Source organism: Salmo trutta, chromosome 12 (assembly GCF_901001165.1).
Source record: "Salmo trutta chromosome 12, fSalTru1.1, whole genome shotgun sequence".
Lineage (NCBI taxonomy): Eukaryota > Metazoa > Chordata > Actinopteri > Salmoniformes > Salmonidae > Salmo > Salmo trutta.
In genome coordinates, this window is record NC_042968.1 from 23,831,114 (window position 1) to 23,849,303 (window position 18,190).

At 42.1% G+C, this 18,190-nt stretch overlaps 1 protein-coding gene across 8 annotated transcripts in view; it reads left to right on the forward strand.

The window, feature by feature from the left end:
• Positions 1-18,190, forward strand: part of LOC115203214 (myosin-binding protein C, cardiac-type) — a 50,809-nt gene that overhangs the window by 17,685 nt on the left and 14,934 nt on the right. For 7 of the 8 annotated variants that reach the window (XM_029767672.1, XM_029767667.1, XM_029767668.1 and 4 more), the window contains 14 exons: positions 945-974; positions 1,248-1,417; positions 1,679-1,811; positions 2,034-2,036; positions 2,402-2,526; positions 2,757-2,862; positions 4,218-4,384; positions 10,228-10,393; positions 10,490-10,596; positions 10,690-10,719; positions 10,845-10,984; positions 12,444-12,603; positions 13,011-13,115; positions 13,454-13,642. In XM_029767672.1, the coding sequence (XP_029623532.1) occupies positions 945-974; positions 1,248-1,417; positions 1,679-1,811; positions 2,034-2,036; positions 2,402-2,526; positions 2,757-2,862; positions 4,218-4,384; positions 10,228-10,393; positions 10,490-10,596; positions 10,690-10,719; positions 10,845-10,984; positions 12,444-12,603; positions 13,011-13,115; positions 13,454-13,642 (1,631 nt within the window). The remainder of the gene's footprint in view (positions 1-944; positions 975-1,247; positions 1,418-1,678; positions 1,812-2,033; positions 2,037-2,401; positions 2,527-2,756; positions 2,863-4,217; positions 4,385-10,227; positions 10,394-10,489; positions 10,597-10,689; positions 10,720-10,844; positions 10,985-12,443; positions 12,604-13,010; positions 13,116-13,453; positions 13,643-18,190) is intronic. The other variant, XM_029767670.1, reaches the window with a different exon arrangement.

Here is an 18,190-nt window from a genome sequence, read left to right on the forward strand (position 1 = left end):
CTGTAGAAGACTCTGTCACTTCTACCACACAAGCTCGAACACATAGAGCAGTACACTATTAGATAAAAAGGTTCCAAAACAGTTCTTTGGCTGTCCCCATAGGAGAACCATTTTTGGATCCAGGTAAAAACCCTTTTGGATTCCATGTAAAACCCTCTGTGATTCCATGTAGAACCCTCCCTGGAACCAAATAGGGTTCTTCAAAGGGTTCTCTTACAGGGACAGCAAAAGGACCCTTTTAAGTTGTAGATACCACATTTTCTTCTAAGAGTGCAGGAGATTTAGCACACATCTGAAGTGCAGGACATTTAGCACACATCTGAATGCAATAGAAGCTTTCACAACACTTTGTGGTCTGCATCTCTTTCTTCCCTATGAGTGTCCCTGCATCATCACAATGAGTCATTACTGACTCTCCAGACCTACCTTCCATATTCAGTCACAACTCCGCCTGTTTCAAAGCAATGGTTTATTTCCGCCCCATCACACACAAACATTGTTCCATCTCACTCAATCCCTTAATGTCAAACCCATCTCCTAGTCTAGTGGATTTCATGCCCTGGCATTTACCTTGATGTCATGTATTGACCTATACTGGCAAACACATTGTTTTAGGGTCTCTTGTTTGTTGAAAATGTGAATGTTTTCTTTTTTCAAAATTCCAAATTCATAATGCAGTATAAATTATTCTGATTTGATGTTCTATATAATTCTGATTAATCGGAATTCATTTTCAATATTTTACAATAGCTATGGCACTTTTCTGTATGTCTGCAGACCATTGCAGCAGAAATTATACTTATTGTAGGTGTTGTGCTTGTTTGCGGTCTTCATGGGTGGGTTCTAGGGTGCTAGAATTTGATTTTGGGTACTGCAATGTATATTTGATGTGTGTATTAATCTGTTTGATTTGTCGCTTGGGTTCTGCTTCGGAATGAGTGCAGCAGTTTTTTTAAAGGTTCACCAGGTCATCGGTAAGAAACAATTGTTGTCGATGTAATAATATGCTATCTGATTGTTATGTGAAGACTGCAATGAGTTTTCGAGTGAAACCTGAATGCAAATATGACTTAGAAAATTGTAATGGAAAATTGCAAGTAATGAAGAAAATGTATAAGTAGGCCTATTGAGCATGGATAGACCTAACTGTTACTGTGCATGGTCAGTAATGTAACCTAATGATAATGCTAAGTGATGGCTTCAGACATTGGCTTACCTTGTCCCCTTGTGTCCTCTTTCTGTGCCAGTGCCTCTAAGTCCCAGGTCAAAAGTGAGCCTGATGAGGATGTATGGGAAATCCTCCAGAAGGCTAAAGCCAGTGAGTATGAGAAGATCGCCTTCCAGTATGGCATCACAGACCTGCGTGGGATGTTGAAAAGGCTGAAGAAGATGAAGAAGGAGGAAAAGAAGAGTGAAGGTTGGTATCTCTATCTTTGTGAAACTAACACTTATCCTTCAGCTCATACATTATGCATCCTGAGACTGAACCCATCCTAAAATGGACACCGCAAATACCCATTTAGGTACTCATCCCTTCAGTCATCCCTCCATGGAAGCCTCCACTGTAGAAGCTAGCTACTGTATCTGTATTTACAGCTAAATGTTACCTCTGCAGATCAGTATTGTTAACTATAGGAAAAGTAATTGCTCTCCACGTGTCTGTGTCTCCAAACCCCAGCTTTCCTAAAGAAGCTGGACCCTGCCTACCAGGTAGAAAAAGGGCATAAAATGAAACTATGCATTGAGGTGGCCAATGAAGACGTAGATGTAAAATGGCTGAAGAATGGGCAAGAGATTCAATCAACTGGAAGGTAGCCATCAGCGGAAAGGGTTTTCTGAGCTGGCATTCAAATTGAATGAATTACTGATGTACCATCTCTTACAAATGTGTGTACAACACATGCTTATTCAGCAACTCAACAATACAATTAGCTATCTCTCAGATTGCTGTATATGTCAGGCTAACGTTTCTCTTCCTTCCCCCCACAACACATGGATGGACTGTGCTGATCTTGCTGACCTTTCATGAACAGCAAGTAAGTACTTTCATCATGTCAAGCAACACATCTGAGATTGTTTTGCTAGGTACCGACAGTAGCAAAGGGCTGAAATAAGATAGACAGGAATACGACTGTCAACCATTGTAAATATGGAAGCTTTTTGGGGTCTCCACACTGCTGTCTACTCTGAAAACATGATGATGACTGATGTAAAACTGTTATGCTATCAACCAATTTACCAACTATCTATACAATGTATCATCAACAGGAAGACAGTGTTACACAGAAGGCTATTGTGGTTTGAATGTTGTCTATGTCTGTCAATAAGGAACATTTATTTTATTATGAAAGGTGTTGGTGAATAATTGAGTGGATAATGAAGGTTCTTGTCCATCTACCAGGTACATCTTTGAGAGTGTTGGCAACAAGCGATACCTCACCATCAACCACTGCTCACTGTCAGACGATGCCACATACACTTGTGTGGTCGGAGATGAGAAGTGCACCACAGAGCTCTTTGTCAAAGGTGCATGTGAGACAACTGAAAGTTACCAATCAACAGTTCAACATCAATGTTTCATTTGTACACTAGTTTGAATGCATTTCACACTGACATTTTATTTGTGCCTGCGTGATGTTTAACATGGCATCATGACATAACAAGGGAAACTCACAACAAGGGAAATAGGATTATTTGCTAAGGTGCCTGGTGGTATAATGGTGGTTCTTATTGTTTCTTTCTCTGTGTGTCTGCAGAGCCTCCTGTCACTATTACAAGTAATCTGGAGGACCAGATGGTCATGAAGGGTGAGCGGGTGGAGTTAGAGTGTGAGGTGTCAGAAGAAGGGGCTACGGTCAAATGGTAAGACGTTCTCTCAACCCACAAATCAAACTCAAACACTTCCATAGAAGGTGTGAGGAGGTCAACAATGGGTGCCATACCAGACAGTATTTTAAGATTTGCAAAGTGCCAAGTCCCTGACCGAGGACATCAAAAGCATGGTCTGGCATACTGTTCACATTTACGTCATTTCACAGCAACTCGGATAGACACAACAGATGGCTGTAATAACTAATATGGTGACATTGTGGTACATTAGGTTTCATATAGGAAATAGCTGTATTTTGTGTTTCCCTTGTTAGAATTAATCCACATATCAAATCTTGGCTTGAGGATAACATTACTCTGGTTGTAAGGATTGAAACAGATGTCGTTTTTGACTCTGCGCTGCATGGTGCACATTCCTCACATGTCCGGTAGATGGCATTTGTGTCACTCATGGCTTTAACGTGTTAGTCACCCCCAGGCTGTGACTTCCCTGATTGACAGACAGATGCTGACCTTCCTGTCACAGTGTCTCAGGTACAGTGTCTCTGCCACAGGGCTGGCCTATATATTACAGTGTCTCTGCCACAGGGCTGGGCTATATATTACAGTGTCTCTGCCACAGGGCTGGGCTATATATTACAGTGTCTCTGTCACAGGGCTGGGCTATATATTACAGTGTCTCTGCCACAGGGCTGGGCTATATATTACAGTGTCTCTGTCACAGGGTCTCTGCCACAGGGTCTCTGCCACAGTGTCTCTGCCACAGTGTCTCAGTCACAGTATATCTGCCACAGGGCTAGGCTGGATATCACAACATGCAGTAAATTATCAGCCACATGAAAGGTCATACAGGGCTGTTAGCACGTCCCCTGTCCTTTAGCGGAACGAGAAAGTAATCGTGAATTATGGTCACCCATCCAAAATACAACATTGTGATGTTCCTGGAATTGGGCCTAACCATAGGCACATAAATAAATATCTATCGGCCAATTTGTTTCTTTGGGCAAACATACAGTATCAGATTGCAATGATACCACTGTTAATACCTGTGCAACTGTGCCTTCAATGGTGAAAATTAAATAGTTGTGGTAAAGTGATGACCATTCAGAAAAGTGACATATAGAAAACATTTGTCAGTGCCGATGTGTAATGCAAAATGGCTGACAGTGTTACATCGGCAACTCTGTAACACATTCACTAGATACTGTCTAACATAACCTCAAATCAAAGCTGTTATAGTGACACCTCTGACTATTTATAAAGTCTTTATATAGTGTTGCTTAATATATATATATAGAAATGTTGATGTAGAAATGTAGATTCAATTAATCAGACAATAATGGAGAATTTGAGACTGCTGGTGCTCATGTGGTGCTCTGTCTATGCAGGGAGAAAGATGGTGTGGAGCTGACAAGGGATGAGTCCTTCAAGTACCGCTTCAAGAAAGATGGCCGCAAGCACGTCCTCATCATTAATGAGGCAACTAAGGAGGACTGTGGCCACTACACAGTTAAAACCAATGGTGGTGAATCTATGGCTGAACTCATGGTGTCGGGTAAGTGCTGACGTCAGACAACATAACAGATTGAAATACATCTCTGCTCAACAATGTTGAACATGATAGCCAGTATCCGGGGGTCCAACCACCTGCAGTCCATAAAGCCTGTCCAATTTAAAGACAGACAAAGCAATCCTTGAACTAGAGTACTGGGCTGAAGATAAAAAAAACAATGTGAATCTTCTTCCTCACCCTTCACCGAGACACAGCCTACTCTTATGTCCCTGTCACTCCAAGCAAGCCCCTGTTCTACCTAACCTTGAAACATGGCTGCCCACGCCATCAACCATGTCACTATGTCAAGGCTACAGCACAGACACAAGTCTGTTCAAATACCAGCTAAAGTTAGAAGACATGGCCCATATATTTTATCTGAAGGGTACAGGCTGGCACAGGTGACCCTCAATTGTCTATATGTGTCTTTGTCTGTCTCTGTCTCTCTCTCTCTCACTGTCTCTCTCTGTATGGGTTCTGTCTCTCTCTGTTCTCTCTCTTTGTGTTCTCTTTCTCTCTCTCTCTCTCTCTCTCTCTCTATTCTGTCCTGTTGTACTGCATGTTTAATTTCTTCTGAATATCTAATTCGTGCCAATAGGTGTATATTTATAGGGATATTCCAAAAAGATAGGGAATACAGCAAACTAAAAATGTTGTCCTATTACAGCGAGTATAGAGAATCAACCCACAGGAGACGTTGGATGATGACCATTCAATGAAAACGAACGTAGGAGAAAATCTAAACGAACGTAGGACAAAAATTAAATAACATTAATTTAAACCAATACGTGATTGAACAACAACCATCAAACAACGTCACTTCAGCAATTTCAACTGTGACAGAAAATTAGCCGTGTCATGACATCTAAAAACACCCATTCTCCACCATCTCTTACAGTTTTTCTCCATTGTTTACACACATTTTCTGAAAGCATGGCTCATATTCTCAGAACTCTACACACAAATCAAAAAAAACACAATGGGCAAAACCCCTCAATTCTCCAGCAAAATGAAACTTTACATTCAAAACAATGTTAATTCTTATCAAAATGGTGTTTTGTTTTCAAATGACACACAAACCATCATATGAATTGACATTTGTAAGAACCAGTTGAACACTGATGTGCTCAATGTCAAACACTATGATGAATGGAAAACACTTCTTCTCCATTCATCATAATGACTTAGGCCTTTTTTTGGTTCAGTGTTGCCATTACTACAGACAGTACGTACATAAGCGTGTTGTAAAATATTTGAGAATATTGTTTTTATACTCAGAACACACAAATGCACGGTAACAAATATATTTTATTTTTCCCACAAAAACAATGTACATAGTGTACATCCCATTCCCAACCAACACAAAGTTGCACATACAGTGGTCTACATACAAAACAGAAGAATTTAATGTATACAGTTACAGTAAAAAAAAATAATAAAAAAAAAACATGCTGCATCCTCTCTTCTGTTGCGGTCTGGCCACAGCACCTCATCCACATCAGAAGCAATGTTTTCCCTGGCCAAGCAGCGGGGGAAATATCGCCTAGCATGGCGATTCCAGCCATGAAAAGCATCAGCTGCTATATCTCCACATGCGTCTTCCATAGCTTGGAGAAGAGGTATACGCGTTTGTGGATTTCAGTCATACACTTTCCATCTCCAGGCAGAAAAAAATTCCTCAATAGGATTGAGGAATGGAGAATATGGAGGGAGATAAACAACTAAAAAGCGTGGGTGGGCAGTGAACCAGTTACAATCCAGAGCAGCCCTGTGGAAACTTACGTTGTCCCAAATGACAACGTACCTGAGCTGCTCTGGGCCATCTACCTGATCTGGTGGAATGAGTGTGTTGTGTAGGGTGTCCAGGAATGTGATCAGATGGGCGGTGTTGTAGGGGTCAAGGGTAGCATGGTGATGGATGACGCCGTGGTGGGTAATCGCTGCACACATTGTGATGTTCCCTCCGCGCTGGCCAGGGACTTGAACAATGGCACGCTGGCCGATGATATTCCTTCCCCTCTTTCGTCTTTTTGTGAGGTTGAATCCAACCTCATCAATGAAGATGAACTGGTGCTCCACTGCAGCCACCTCTATCTCAAGGACTCTCTGAAACACACATGACAATATCAGAAATAGACATGGAGTGGTCACATGGAGTGGTTCACAATACTGAAATATGTATAATTTATACAGTGTTGAGAGTATGCATCAATTGTGGGATTGTATAGGACTCACTTGCACGTAGTTATATGGCAATTCTTTGACTCTTTCTGAATTGCGTTCAAATGGCACCCTGTAGACCTGCTTCATCCTGAGATTATTTCTGCGCAAGACACAGTCCAGTGTTGATAAGCTTACCCTATCAATATTTTGAAATATCTCATTGTTTTCTACTATTTTTATTTGCATTTGCTGTAATGTTATGGCGTTATTTTCTAGGACCATGTTCATGATTTCAGTTTCCTGTTCAGGAGACAGAACACTTTCCCGACCACCTTGTGTTGGTAATCTTTCAGTTCTGCCAAACAAATAGTAAAATACTGTAAATACAAAGTAGGAATACATTTCCCAAATACTTGAAACGTACTTTATTTTAACAGTCCTACAGAACAGTCCACAGGCAATACTGTACTACTGTACTCATTGAGTACTGTATTGATATGCAGTACTGCAATTTTCTAGTGAGAGTAGATTTCTTACCTATTCTCATTTCGGAATGTCCGGATGATGGATGCTACAGTGTACCTGCTCAAATTTGGCTGTACTCTTTGCCCAGCCTCCCTCATTGTTAGACCATGGTTGACCACATGATCAACCAAAGTGGCTCGGATCTCATCAGAGCTTACGGTCCTTGGCCTTCCTCGTCCTTGTCCTCCCCGTCCTCCTCCTCTTACTCTCACTCCTCTGGCTCTGCCTCTGTTTCCAATGTTGGCATCCATTGCTCCAAAACAGAAGAGCTCACCTGTTGCCCTTTTATGCTAAAGCTCTGATTGCTAATTGTAAAACTGTGTGACGGGTGTTTGCCCATGTGATGAGTCAGTGTGCATATTTGAATGGCAGTGTGTTCATTGTGAAAACAAGAGAGTTTTTGCATGGAAATTGTGCCAAATGCAAAGAATTGTGTGTAGTGTTTTGAAAAAAGCGTGTTTTAGAACTGCAATTTGAGTGTAAAGCAGGAATTGTGCTTGTAGTTTAGCAGAATTGGTTCAGGGGGTTGGTGCATGTTGTGGTCATTGTGTCTCAAGTACCAGTATTTGTGTGTAAACAATTGAGAAAAATTGTAACTAAACATCAGTTTATGACCGTTTTACAATCCTAACATGACCATAAATGCCCAGTCATTGATGTCAAGAGCTGCAGAGTGCAGACATTGGTTTTGCTGTCCTAAAGTTAGACCTGCAATTTGTTTGGAACATTTTGGATGTAGATGTACAGTACCAGTCAAAAGTTTGGACACACCTACTCATTCATGGGTTTTTTGCTATTTTTACAGTTTTAGAATAATAGTGAAGACATCAAAACTATGAAATAACACATATATGGAATAATGTAGTAACCAAAAAAGTGTTAAACAAATTAAAATATATTTTATATTTGAGATTCTGCCTTGATGACAGCTTTACACGTTCTTGGCATTCTCTCAACCAGCTTCACCTGGAATGCTTTTCCAACAGTCTTGAAGAGTTCCCACATATGCTGAGCACTTGTTGGCTGCTTTTCCTTCACTCTGCGGTCCAACTCATCCCAAACCATCTCAATTGGGTTGAGGTCAGGTGATTGTGGAGGCCAGGTCATCTAATGCAGCACTCCATCACTCTCCTTCTTGGTCAAATAGCCTTTTTTGGTTACTACATAATTCCAAAATGTGTTATTTCATAGTTTTGATGTCTTCAATATTATTCTACAATGTAGAAAATAGTAAAAATAAAGAACCCTTGAGTGTGTAGTTGTGTCCAAACCTTTGACTGGTACTGTATATAAACAGACATGTATGTTTGTATATATACTTTTATCAAACCAAATCAAAATCAAATCACATTTTGTTTTTCACATGGGCCAAATACAAATACAAACTTATCATAAAAAGCTTACTTAGGAGCCCTTTAACAACAATGCAGGGTTTTTAAAAAATGAAGTAAGAATTTTCTGCTACATGGACAAAAGGAAAAATAATAACACAATAAAATAACTATAATGAGGCTATATACAAGGGGTACCGGTACTGAGTAAATGTGCAGGAGTACGGGTTAGTTGCTTAATTGAGGTAATATGTACAGTACATGTAGATAGGGATAGAGTGACTACGCATCGATAATAAACAGAGAGTAGCAGCAGCGTATGTGAGGAGTGTGAATCTATATCTGTGTGTGGCGTCAATATGCATGTGTGTGTGTGTGTGTGTGTGTGTGTGTGTGTGTGTGTGTGTTGCAGTGTGTGTGTCCGTGTGTGTGTTGCAGTGTCAGTGTAGTATGTGTGGGTGTGTGGTTAGAGTCCAGTAAGTGTACATTGAACCTGTGCAAGAGAGTCATTGCAAAAAAATACATTTGAATAAAATAAGGGGGTCAATCAATGTAAGTAGTCCAGGTAGCTGTCCATTTGATTAACTGTTGAGCGGTCTTATGGCTTGGGGGTAGAAGCTGTTAAGGAGCCTTTTGGTCCTAGGCTTGGTGCTCCGGTACCGCTTGCCGTGCGGTAGCAGAGAGAACAGTCTATGACTAGGGTGGCTGGAGTCTTCGACAATTTTTAGGGCTTTTCTCTGACACCGCCTGGTATAGAGGTCCTGGATGGCAGGAAGCTCGGCACCAGTGATGTACTGGGCCGTACGCACGACCCTCTGTAGCGCCTTACGGTTGGATGCCGAGCAGTTGCCATACCAAATGGTGATGCAACCAGTCAGGATGCTCTTGATGGTGCTGCTGTATCATTTTTTGATGGTCTGAGGACCCATGCAAAATCTTTTCAGTCTCCTGAGGGGAAATATGAGTTATCGTGCCCTCTTCACAACTGTCTTGGTGTGTCTGGACCATGATAGTTTCTTAGTGATGTGGATACGAAGGAACTTGAAGCTCTCGACCCACTCCACTACAGCCCCGTCGATGTGAATGGGGGAGTGCTTGGCCCTTCTTTTCCTTTGTCTTGCTAACGTTGAGGAAGAGGTTGCCAGGTCTCTGAGGTTGCCAGGTCCTCTCTGTAGTCTCTGTAGTCTATTTCGTTATTGGTGAACAGCCCTGCTACTGTTGTGTCGTCGGCAAACTTAATGATGGTGTTGGAGTCGTGCGTGGCCACGCAGTCATAGGTGAACAGGGAGTACAGGAGGGGACTAAGCACGAACCTCTGAATACAAAAGTATCTTGTGTGTATTATTTTGTTGTGTGTCGCTCAGGGGTTGTTGTGTGTAGTTGAATTTAAAGATGATGTCTGGTGTCTGGCCCGCCTTACAACAATAGTTTATCTGGGCCTCTATTCAAACTTAGCCATTGCCAAGAATTACCAGCTGCCAATCCCATTATGCTCTCGGGAGCAGCTTCTCATTGCTCCTGTCTGCTAACTTCATTCTGATGTAACCTTCACTAAGAGTGGAGTAGTTTACATTGATCATTGCGGATTGAGCTTGCAGCCTCCAGTGATGTCTAAAAGTATTTGTTTCCTGTGTGGATCAGATGCCCTATCCTCTATGCATCTGGTGTTGTTATATACTGTATAAGTTATACAGTATATCCATGTCACCTAGGATTCCCTAGTAAAAGTCCCCCAGAAAAACATAGGATCATAATGAACACACCATACTCTGAAATACTTCATATACAACATACATTGTGAATCATCTCTGACCTCTGACCCTTTAGAGAAGGAACTGGAGGTGTACCAGAACATTGCTGACCTCACGGTGAAGGCAAAGGACGAGGCTGTGTTTAAGTGTGAAGTCTCAGATGAGACTGTGAAGGGTATCTGGTACAAGAACGGAGTGGAAGTGAAGGCCGATGCCAGGACCCATATTACACACATTGGCAGGTGAGAATGGTATCCATACTGTTGTACTGAGTAGGATCAGAAGGTTTGTTGAGTAGTTGGACAAATACTATTGAAAATGATGTTCTCTCACTGAAGGATCCACAAACTCACTATTGATGATGTCAAACCCGAGGACCAGGGTGACTACACCTTTGTTCCAGAGGGATACGCATTCAACCTCTCAGCCAAACTCAACTTCCTGGGTACTTTTACAATTACACCATGTCATGTGCCCCTGCATTTCGTAATGATCATTTTCATCTAATAAATTAATTGCGTGTTTGTCTGCTTTTCAGAGGTCAAGATTGATTATGTGCCTCGCCAAGGTATACCATGGTTTATTCTTCATCCTCGGAGCCTCTTATTCAATTGCAAAGATTATATGTCTTGGATTGCCGGATTAAGAATACATTTACATATGTTGCATGTCCATCATTCTTTACTCCTGAAGATCCTCCAAAGATCCACCTGGACTGCATGGGTCACACGGCCGACTCCACCATAGTGGTGGTGGCTGGGAACAAGCTGCGACTGGACGTGCCCATCACTGGAGACCCAGCGCCTACTGTGATATGGACAAAGGGAGAAAAGGTAAAGTTGCTGGTTTTCCTCATTAGCCACACAGGCTAGCACATAGCCTCTATTCCAATCTTGTGTGAACGCTGGCCTCTGGCCAGTGGATGTTTAGGAGAGAGTACCTCAGTTCCAATGACTGTACAGATGATCAGGTAAGGCTTGCTGTGAGAAGACTGAACCATGTTGTTTTGTCTGCCCCATTAGTAAGTCATAAGCTGTCTGCTACTTTGTATGTTCACTCATACAATTAACTCTTCCACTACCAGTGGCCACATACTGTTGACTAGCTTAATTATTAATGTTTCTTTCCTTGTTTTTTCACTATCAGCTATGGGATTGACCTTGTTTTCCACTTTCAACTCTGTGGTTTCCCATGTTCTCCATTGTCAACCTTTTTAATTTATGAATTGACTAATTGTTTCACTTTCATGGTGAGAGGGTCCCTTCCTCACCCATCCCAACAGGTAGGAGGTCTGCAGGTGATCACATGACCTAAATGCCCGCAGGTGACTGGTTGATTGCGGGGAACGGGAGGTTAGTTGGTGAGAAGGGGAGGACAAGAGGGGAATACCCTCTGGCCTCCTCTTCAGCACCCTTACTGCTTTACTCTGCTCATGTAGGCTGGCTCTGAGGTGGCGGCAGAAACATGGAGCATCAAGGATGGGGATGTGAGTGTGGCCCTAAACACCAACGCTGAGGCCTGTGCATGTCTCTTTTCAATCACTGTGTTACTACTTCTCTCCATAACACCTGGGTTCCAAAAAATGCATCTCTTTCCGATGTATATTTCATTTTGTGCATTTTTGTCAGTCTCATGCTGTCCTTCTTTCTCTTCTGACATCCCTGTTACTTTTTATTCCTCATGCTCTCACACACTGTTCACGTCAAAACGTCAAGGATTTTATTTTGTCTGTACCAATAGAGGCCTGGGTGGCAACATGTTGCCTGATAACTTAACACAGCATTCAATGCTAATTAAACAATGCATGCAGTTTCATACTTTCATGACGATCAGGTAAGAGCATGTTCGAAATATTTTGCTGAAATGAAAGACATCGAAGGGGTGACACCATGGCAGAACTGTAAGTATTATAGCTGCTTTTGCATGAACATTTCAGCTGAGTCTATGAGTAAACCTCCCAGTGTGGTTGGTTTTCATGCCAAAAAGCATGACCAGGTAAATCCTTTCCAGCCAATGTGTCTTGGAAAGTGTATTTCATCCTTTTTTGGCTTTGACAATAAACAGTATCATCAAGGGTATGTTCACTACAACAGATCGGAAACAAGCAAGCCGAAGCAAGGAGGGACCTACCTGAATTTGTCCTTTAAGAAACTCTTGTTTGCAACGGTGTGCACTAATGAATACACCCCAGATCAGATGATTAAAACGGTTCTATTACGAATTGGAATTGATCCCTTTAGTTCAGTTGAATGAGAATGACTCCACTAATGATCTGCTGTCCTTATGAGTCAGGTGATGACAGAGGGGGATGGAAGGCTACACGTGGAGAGCACCAAGGGACACTGTATCTTCACTATTGAGGGAGCGGATAAACAGGACGAGGGCCTCTACTCTGTAATTGTGCGGAACCCTGCTGGGGAGGACAAAGCTGACATTAACGTCAAAGTTGTTGGTAAGATGCAACCACTGTCCACAAGGATTTTTGTTGATACATTTTTCTTTCTGTCATTAGTCAAAGAGATGAGAGACATTAGTTGAATCAGGTTGTACCTTGCTTATCCTGTATTTTACACTTCTTGAGCTTGGGACAAAGGTTCTATCTGCATTTTTGTCCAAATGTAGTTATTGTCATAGCCTTCTACTGTTCAATGTTCTCTACCTATATAGTACTCTAAATACCCCAATGCATTTTGTTAAGTCCAAAAGAATACTAGATAAAAATTGCGGACACCATTCAAACCAATGAAGGTTTGAAACTTTAAAGCCAACTATCTCAGAATCATCTTTATGCAGATAGAACCTTATAGTCCCAAGTCATCTTATTCATGTTTTTTTTTAATGGCCTTTTCTTTTCCTCAGATGCGCCAGACCCTCCCTCGGCCCCAAGGATCCTCAGTGTTGGAGAGGACTCCTGCGTTGTCCAGTGGGACCCCCCTAAGTCAGATGGTGGCAACCCGATCATTGGTGAGGATATACAGTAGCGTGCATAATGTCTTACCAGATCTTATGTTCAGGCATACACAATGTTCACTTGTTTACAGCAAACATGTGTAGAGAAAACAATGTGTAGTTTGATTATAGTATATTGACAGGTACAGTCACATGTCTATCAGTGGAGGCTGCTGGGATGACGGCTCATAATAATGGCTGGAACAGAACTGAACGAATGGAATGGCATCAGACACATGGAAGTCATGTGTTTGATGTATTTAACACCATTCCACTAATTCCGCTGCAGCCATTAAAGTGCCACCAACTTCCTGTGATGTCTATAGTAACAATGTTTGACTTTTTCTTCCCAGGCTATGTGCTGGAGAGGAAGAAGAAGAAGAGCTACAGGTGGATGAGGCTGAACTTTGACCCCTACACTGATACTACCTATGAGGCCAAGAGGATGATAGAGGGTGTGGAATATGAGATGCGTGTCTATGCAGTGAACGCCATTGGCATGTCACGTCACAGCGCTGCCTCACAACCCTTCATCCCAGTGGGTGAGTTCCCCTCCTATGTGATTTTCTTTTATGTACATCTATGAAATTGAACTTGCCTGTTTGAGGGATGGGGAAATACATTTTGTTCCATGTAGCACCTCGTACAATCAGGTCATTCAAAATGCAAACAGATAGGTGTCAGCTTTCAAAACGTGTTGGTGTAAACTTTGGGCGGTGGAGAATGATTCATGGGATGAATGGTCATCATATTGGCGCGTGCTCTGGTGGGGCCAAGTCAGCTAAAGGTATCAGTCACTCGCCAGTCATATGATTACGTTTACATGCACACTAATAATTTGATATTAAACTGATTATGGCAGTAGGACCAGTATGGTAAGTCAGGTAAACACCTTGCACTTAATCGAGGTAAGGTCAAAATCGAAGTAAACATACGCCAATTAAACACCGGGTTCTCTAAGTAATCTTTTGAATTATTAGGACATGTGTAAACGGCTTAATCGGAGTCCCAGCAATGCATTTGATCTGCGCTTGTGCCAGCACCAGCAGCGCAAGCCTCCCTCTTATGCGCGAGGGAAGTTACCACAAGAGGGCACAGTGGTCTGAAAGCATGTATCTTTACAACGCAATCATGTATTATGCCAAATCAATTAAATTAAACCATTACTTACGAGAAGCAATTCACCTCACATACTGTAACCTAACACCTCACATACTGTAACCTAACACCTCACATACTGTAACCTAACACCTCACATACTGTAACCTAACACCTCACATACTGTAACCTAACACCTCACATACTGTAACCTAACACAGTCTGAGCTAGCCCATGTAGATGAATAATGCAGAGAGGTGTGTGCAAACCTGTGTGTGCAAACTGAAAATATGCATCTTAGAAATAGTTCTCACATACAAACTGTATATGTCCGGACTCAGAATGAAATAGGCTTCCCAAAAATAACATGGTCACTGTGGTAGAATTTTTATTTTGATTGGTGATTTTGTGCATTTATTAAAGTCCCTTCAGGAAGTCTGATTTCAGATGTGTCCATGTAAACAGGATTATTAGGAAAATCGTTCTTCTTACATTGCATGTAAACGTTTTAATCAAACTAATATATTCATCCGTCTATTCACAATAATCATATTATTGTGTGCATGTATTGTCACACTGTCACATAAACACAACTTTTGTCCTGGCAGAGATGACTGATGTCTGATTTACACTCACACTGACCTGCTGTGAGCTGACCACGGAACATAAACAGAGCATAAAAACAGAAGAAACAACCCCAATGTTCTGACTGCAGCTACATACCTGTATTCTCTGAAGATAATGTTGATATTACTTCCTTGATAATACAGTTGCATTAATATGTCACAAAATTCCCAATTTTATGTATCAAATTGTATGTATTTTTTACATGATTTTAATTGAAAATGTGCAAAACTGTTTTCATCTTGAAGTATTGACGTCAGTGCGGTCTATCACTACAGTGAATTGTCTTGGGGGTTCGGCTACTGAGAGTTAAGTTCACATATCCCCTAAGCCATGTAAGGTCTACTATGCAATCACAACAGGCACCTGCAACCACTCAACAACAACACATGGTCATCTTGACATTTGGTTCCCATAGCATGCAGACTTGTGCTTGTAAGGAAAACATGTTTGGGTAGACGCTGGCTAAAATAAGACTGGAGGTGTTTTCAGGACAGAAATCAGAGCCTGGTTGAATTAAGGGGCTCTCTTGGCTGTGTCTCTTATTCTTTTATCTTGGGTCCCCTTCTACCTTCTCCTTCTCCGGGATGTGAGTGTGAACATCGAGGTATCCGGACGGACCCATCTCTCGTAAGACAGCTGATTAGGAAACTATCCGCGGCATCCCCCTCTATAAATAATGGCATGTAAGCGCGCGGCGGGGCTGGGACCAGCTGCTTAGAACACAGGGGCTAGCTGCTACTGTTGAGGCTGCTCTGGGAGGACATTGACCCAGCTGAACTGCTGCTGTCGAGTGCTATCACTGAGGCAGAACAGAGAGAGAGAGAGAGAGAAAGAGGAGCAGCAGCAGAGTAGATTGAGGCGTGTGGGAGACAAGGAACAGGAGGAGTACGACAAGCTCACTTCGAACAGAACTATCTTAACCTTATTCAAGGATGACCAAGCCAATGCTGCCAAAGATGGCCGAGAAGAAGCCGGCGACGGAGGAGGTTCCAGTGGATGGTGCAGCAAAGGCACCGACAGAGGGGGAGGCCAAGCCAGAGGCATCAGCAGCACCTCCTCCAGAGGAACCAGCCCCAGATCCAGCACCAGAGGCCCCTGTTGAGCCAGCAGCACCCGCAGCAGAGCCAGTCCCAGCAGAAGGAGCCCCAGCTCCGGCACCCCCAGCTGAGGATGGGGCCTCTCCGGCAGAAGGAGACCCACCAGCCGATAGAGCTCCCCCTGCAGAGGGTGCCCCACCAGAGCCTTCCCCGGCACCAGAGCCCGTACCAGAGCCGGAACCTCCAAGGAGTAGGCATTGATTTATTTTTCTCTAAGCTAGGGTCAACTATTAGGGGCATGGTTTGTGCTGTAATAAATACTGGGATTTCTTTAATGATGATGATAATTATGATAATAAGATAGAAGGTAAACCCTGGCTGTGGTTTCTGAGGTTCTGTTCTCCTTTTTACTGTTATTGTAAAGGGCAATATAAGTAGGAATGAACAGTGCCACCTTCATTGGTAAATCAGAGATGTTTGTTGTTTAATGTATATCTTGTCTCTCTGTATTAAAACTCACAGGCGCAAAAGAGAACAAAAGTTTTCTACTAACAGACTTTCCTATGTTGTTGTTTGTGTGTTGGCTAAAAAGATGAAAAGGAAGTTTATCAAAGTATTATGTTTGCTGTGTTCCTGTACTGCCGTTAGCCACTGGTTGGTCTTTCCCATTCAGTCTGACCCTTTAAACACAGACTGCCCTCTGACCTCTAGTACGTGTCTACATGGCCCCCTGTCTGGTTAACCTGTGACATGGGACCATGGGCTCGGGGGCAAGGCAACTCTGTAACTCAACCTCTGATGGCTGTCAGCTTGAGCTTATTTTAGGCTGCTTTTGCAGGATGTCTCTATGTGCTAATGTGTTGTTACATACAAACTGTTTATGTGGTACAAATCAGCTATGACAAGACAAATTACAAATGACCTCAGTTCTTTCTCTTGATATTTGGAGGATTATTCATGAAATAAATCTTTAGACTCTTGGATGTAAACAAAAAATGTGTGAGATACTCTCCATTTGTTTCTCCATTGTTATTTACCCATTTTCTAAGAAAAATGGTGACTTGAACATGACATTAAAATGTATAGGGACTGAATGGTTTCCATAGTAGCAGTGATGCAGCTAGTCCAGTATTGCAGCCTTGTCTCATAGACTAGACGTAACATAGTAAAGGTAAATCCAGCACACTGATATTAGTATGATATGTCACGTTTGGTATGGTTACCACAAGAGGTTGGTGGCACCATAATTGGGGAGGACGGCCTCATGGTAATGGCTGGAGCAGAATAATTGGAATGGTATCAAATACATCAAACACGTGGTTTCCATGTGTTTGATGCCATTCCTTTTACTCTGTTCTGGCCATTTTTATGAGCCGGCCTCCCTCAGCAACCTCCACTGATGGTTACAGAAGACAGATTGTTACTTATGGGAAAAAACAAAAGTAGGGTGGTTGGTCGGGGTAGATGGGTAGGCATATAACGCAAACGTCTAGTAACCCAAAGGTTGTGAGTTCGAATCTCATCATGGAAAACTTCAACATTTTAGCAACTTTTCAACTACTTACTACTTTTGAGCTACTTTGCAACTACTTAGCAAGTTAGCATAACGTGAACGTCTAACAACCCAAAGGTTGCAAGTTTGAATCTCATCATGGATAACTTTAGCATTTTAGCAACTTTTCAACTACTTACGATTGTTGAGCTACTTTGCAACTAAGCATGTTAGATAACCCTAACCACAACCTTAACCCTTTTAGTTAACCCTTCCCCTGATCTAACCCTTTAACCTAACTCATAAACTTAACCTTAACCCTAACCCCAAACCATAATCCCTAGCCTAGCTAAGGTTAGCCAGCTAGCTAACGTTAACCCCCCAGACACCTAGCTAGAATTTGTAACATATCAAACGTTTTGCAAATTCGTAATATATTGTACGTGTCGCAAATCCGTAAATCAAACGTTTTGCAAATTCGTAATATATTGTACGTGTCGCAAATCCGTAACACATTGTTCATTTTAGAAATTCGTAACATGTAATACGAATTGTAATTAGTAAACATGTCATATGAAATGGGTAATGGACATCCACAAATGAATACATACCATCCTAAATGGAGTGGCTTGGATTTGCGTATTATTTATTTAAACTTGATTTAACTAGGTAAGTCAGATAAGAACAAATTCTTATTTACAATGACGGCCTACACCAGCCAAAGCCGGACGACGCTGTGCGCCGCCCTATGGGACTCCCAATCACAGCCGGTTGTGATACAGCCTGGATTCAAACCAGGGTGTCTGTAGTGACACCTCAAGCACTGAGATGCAGTG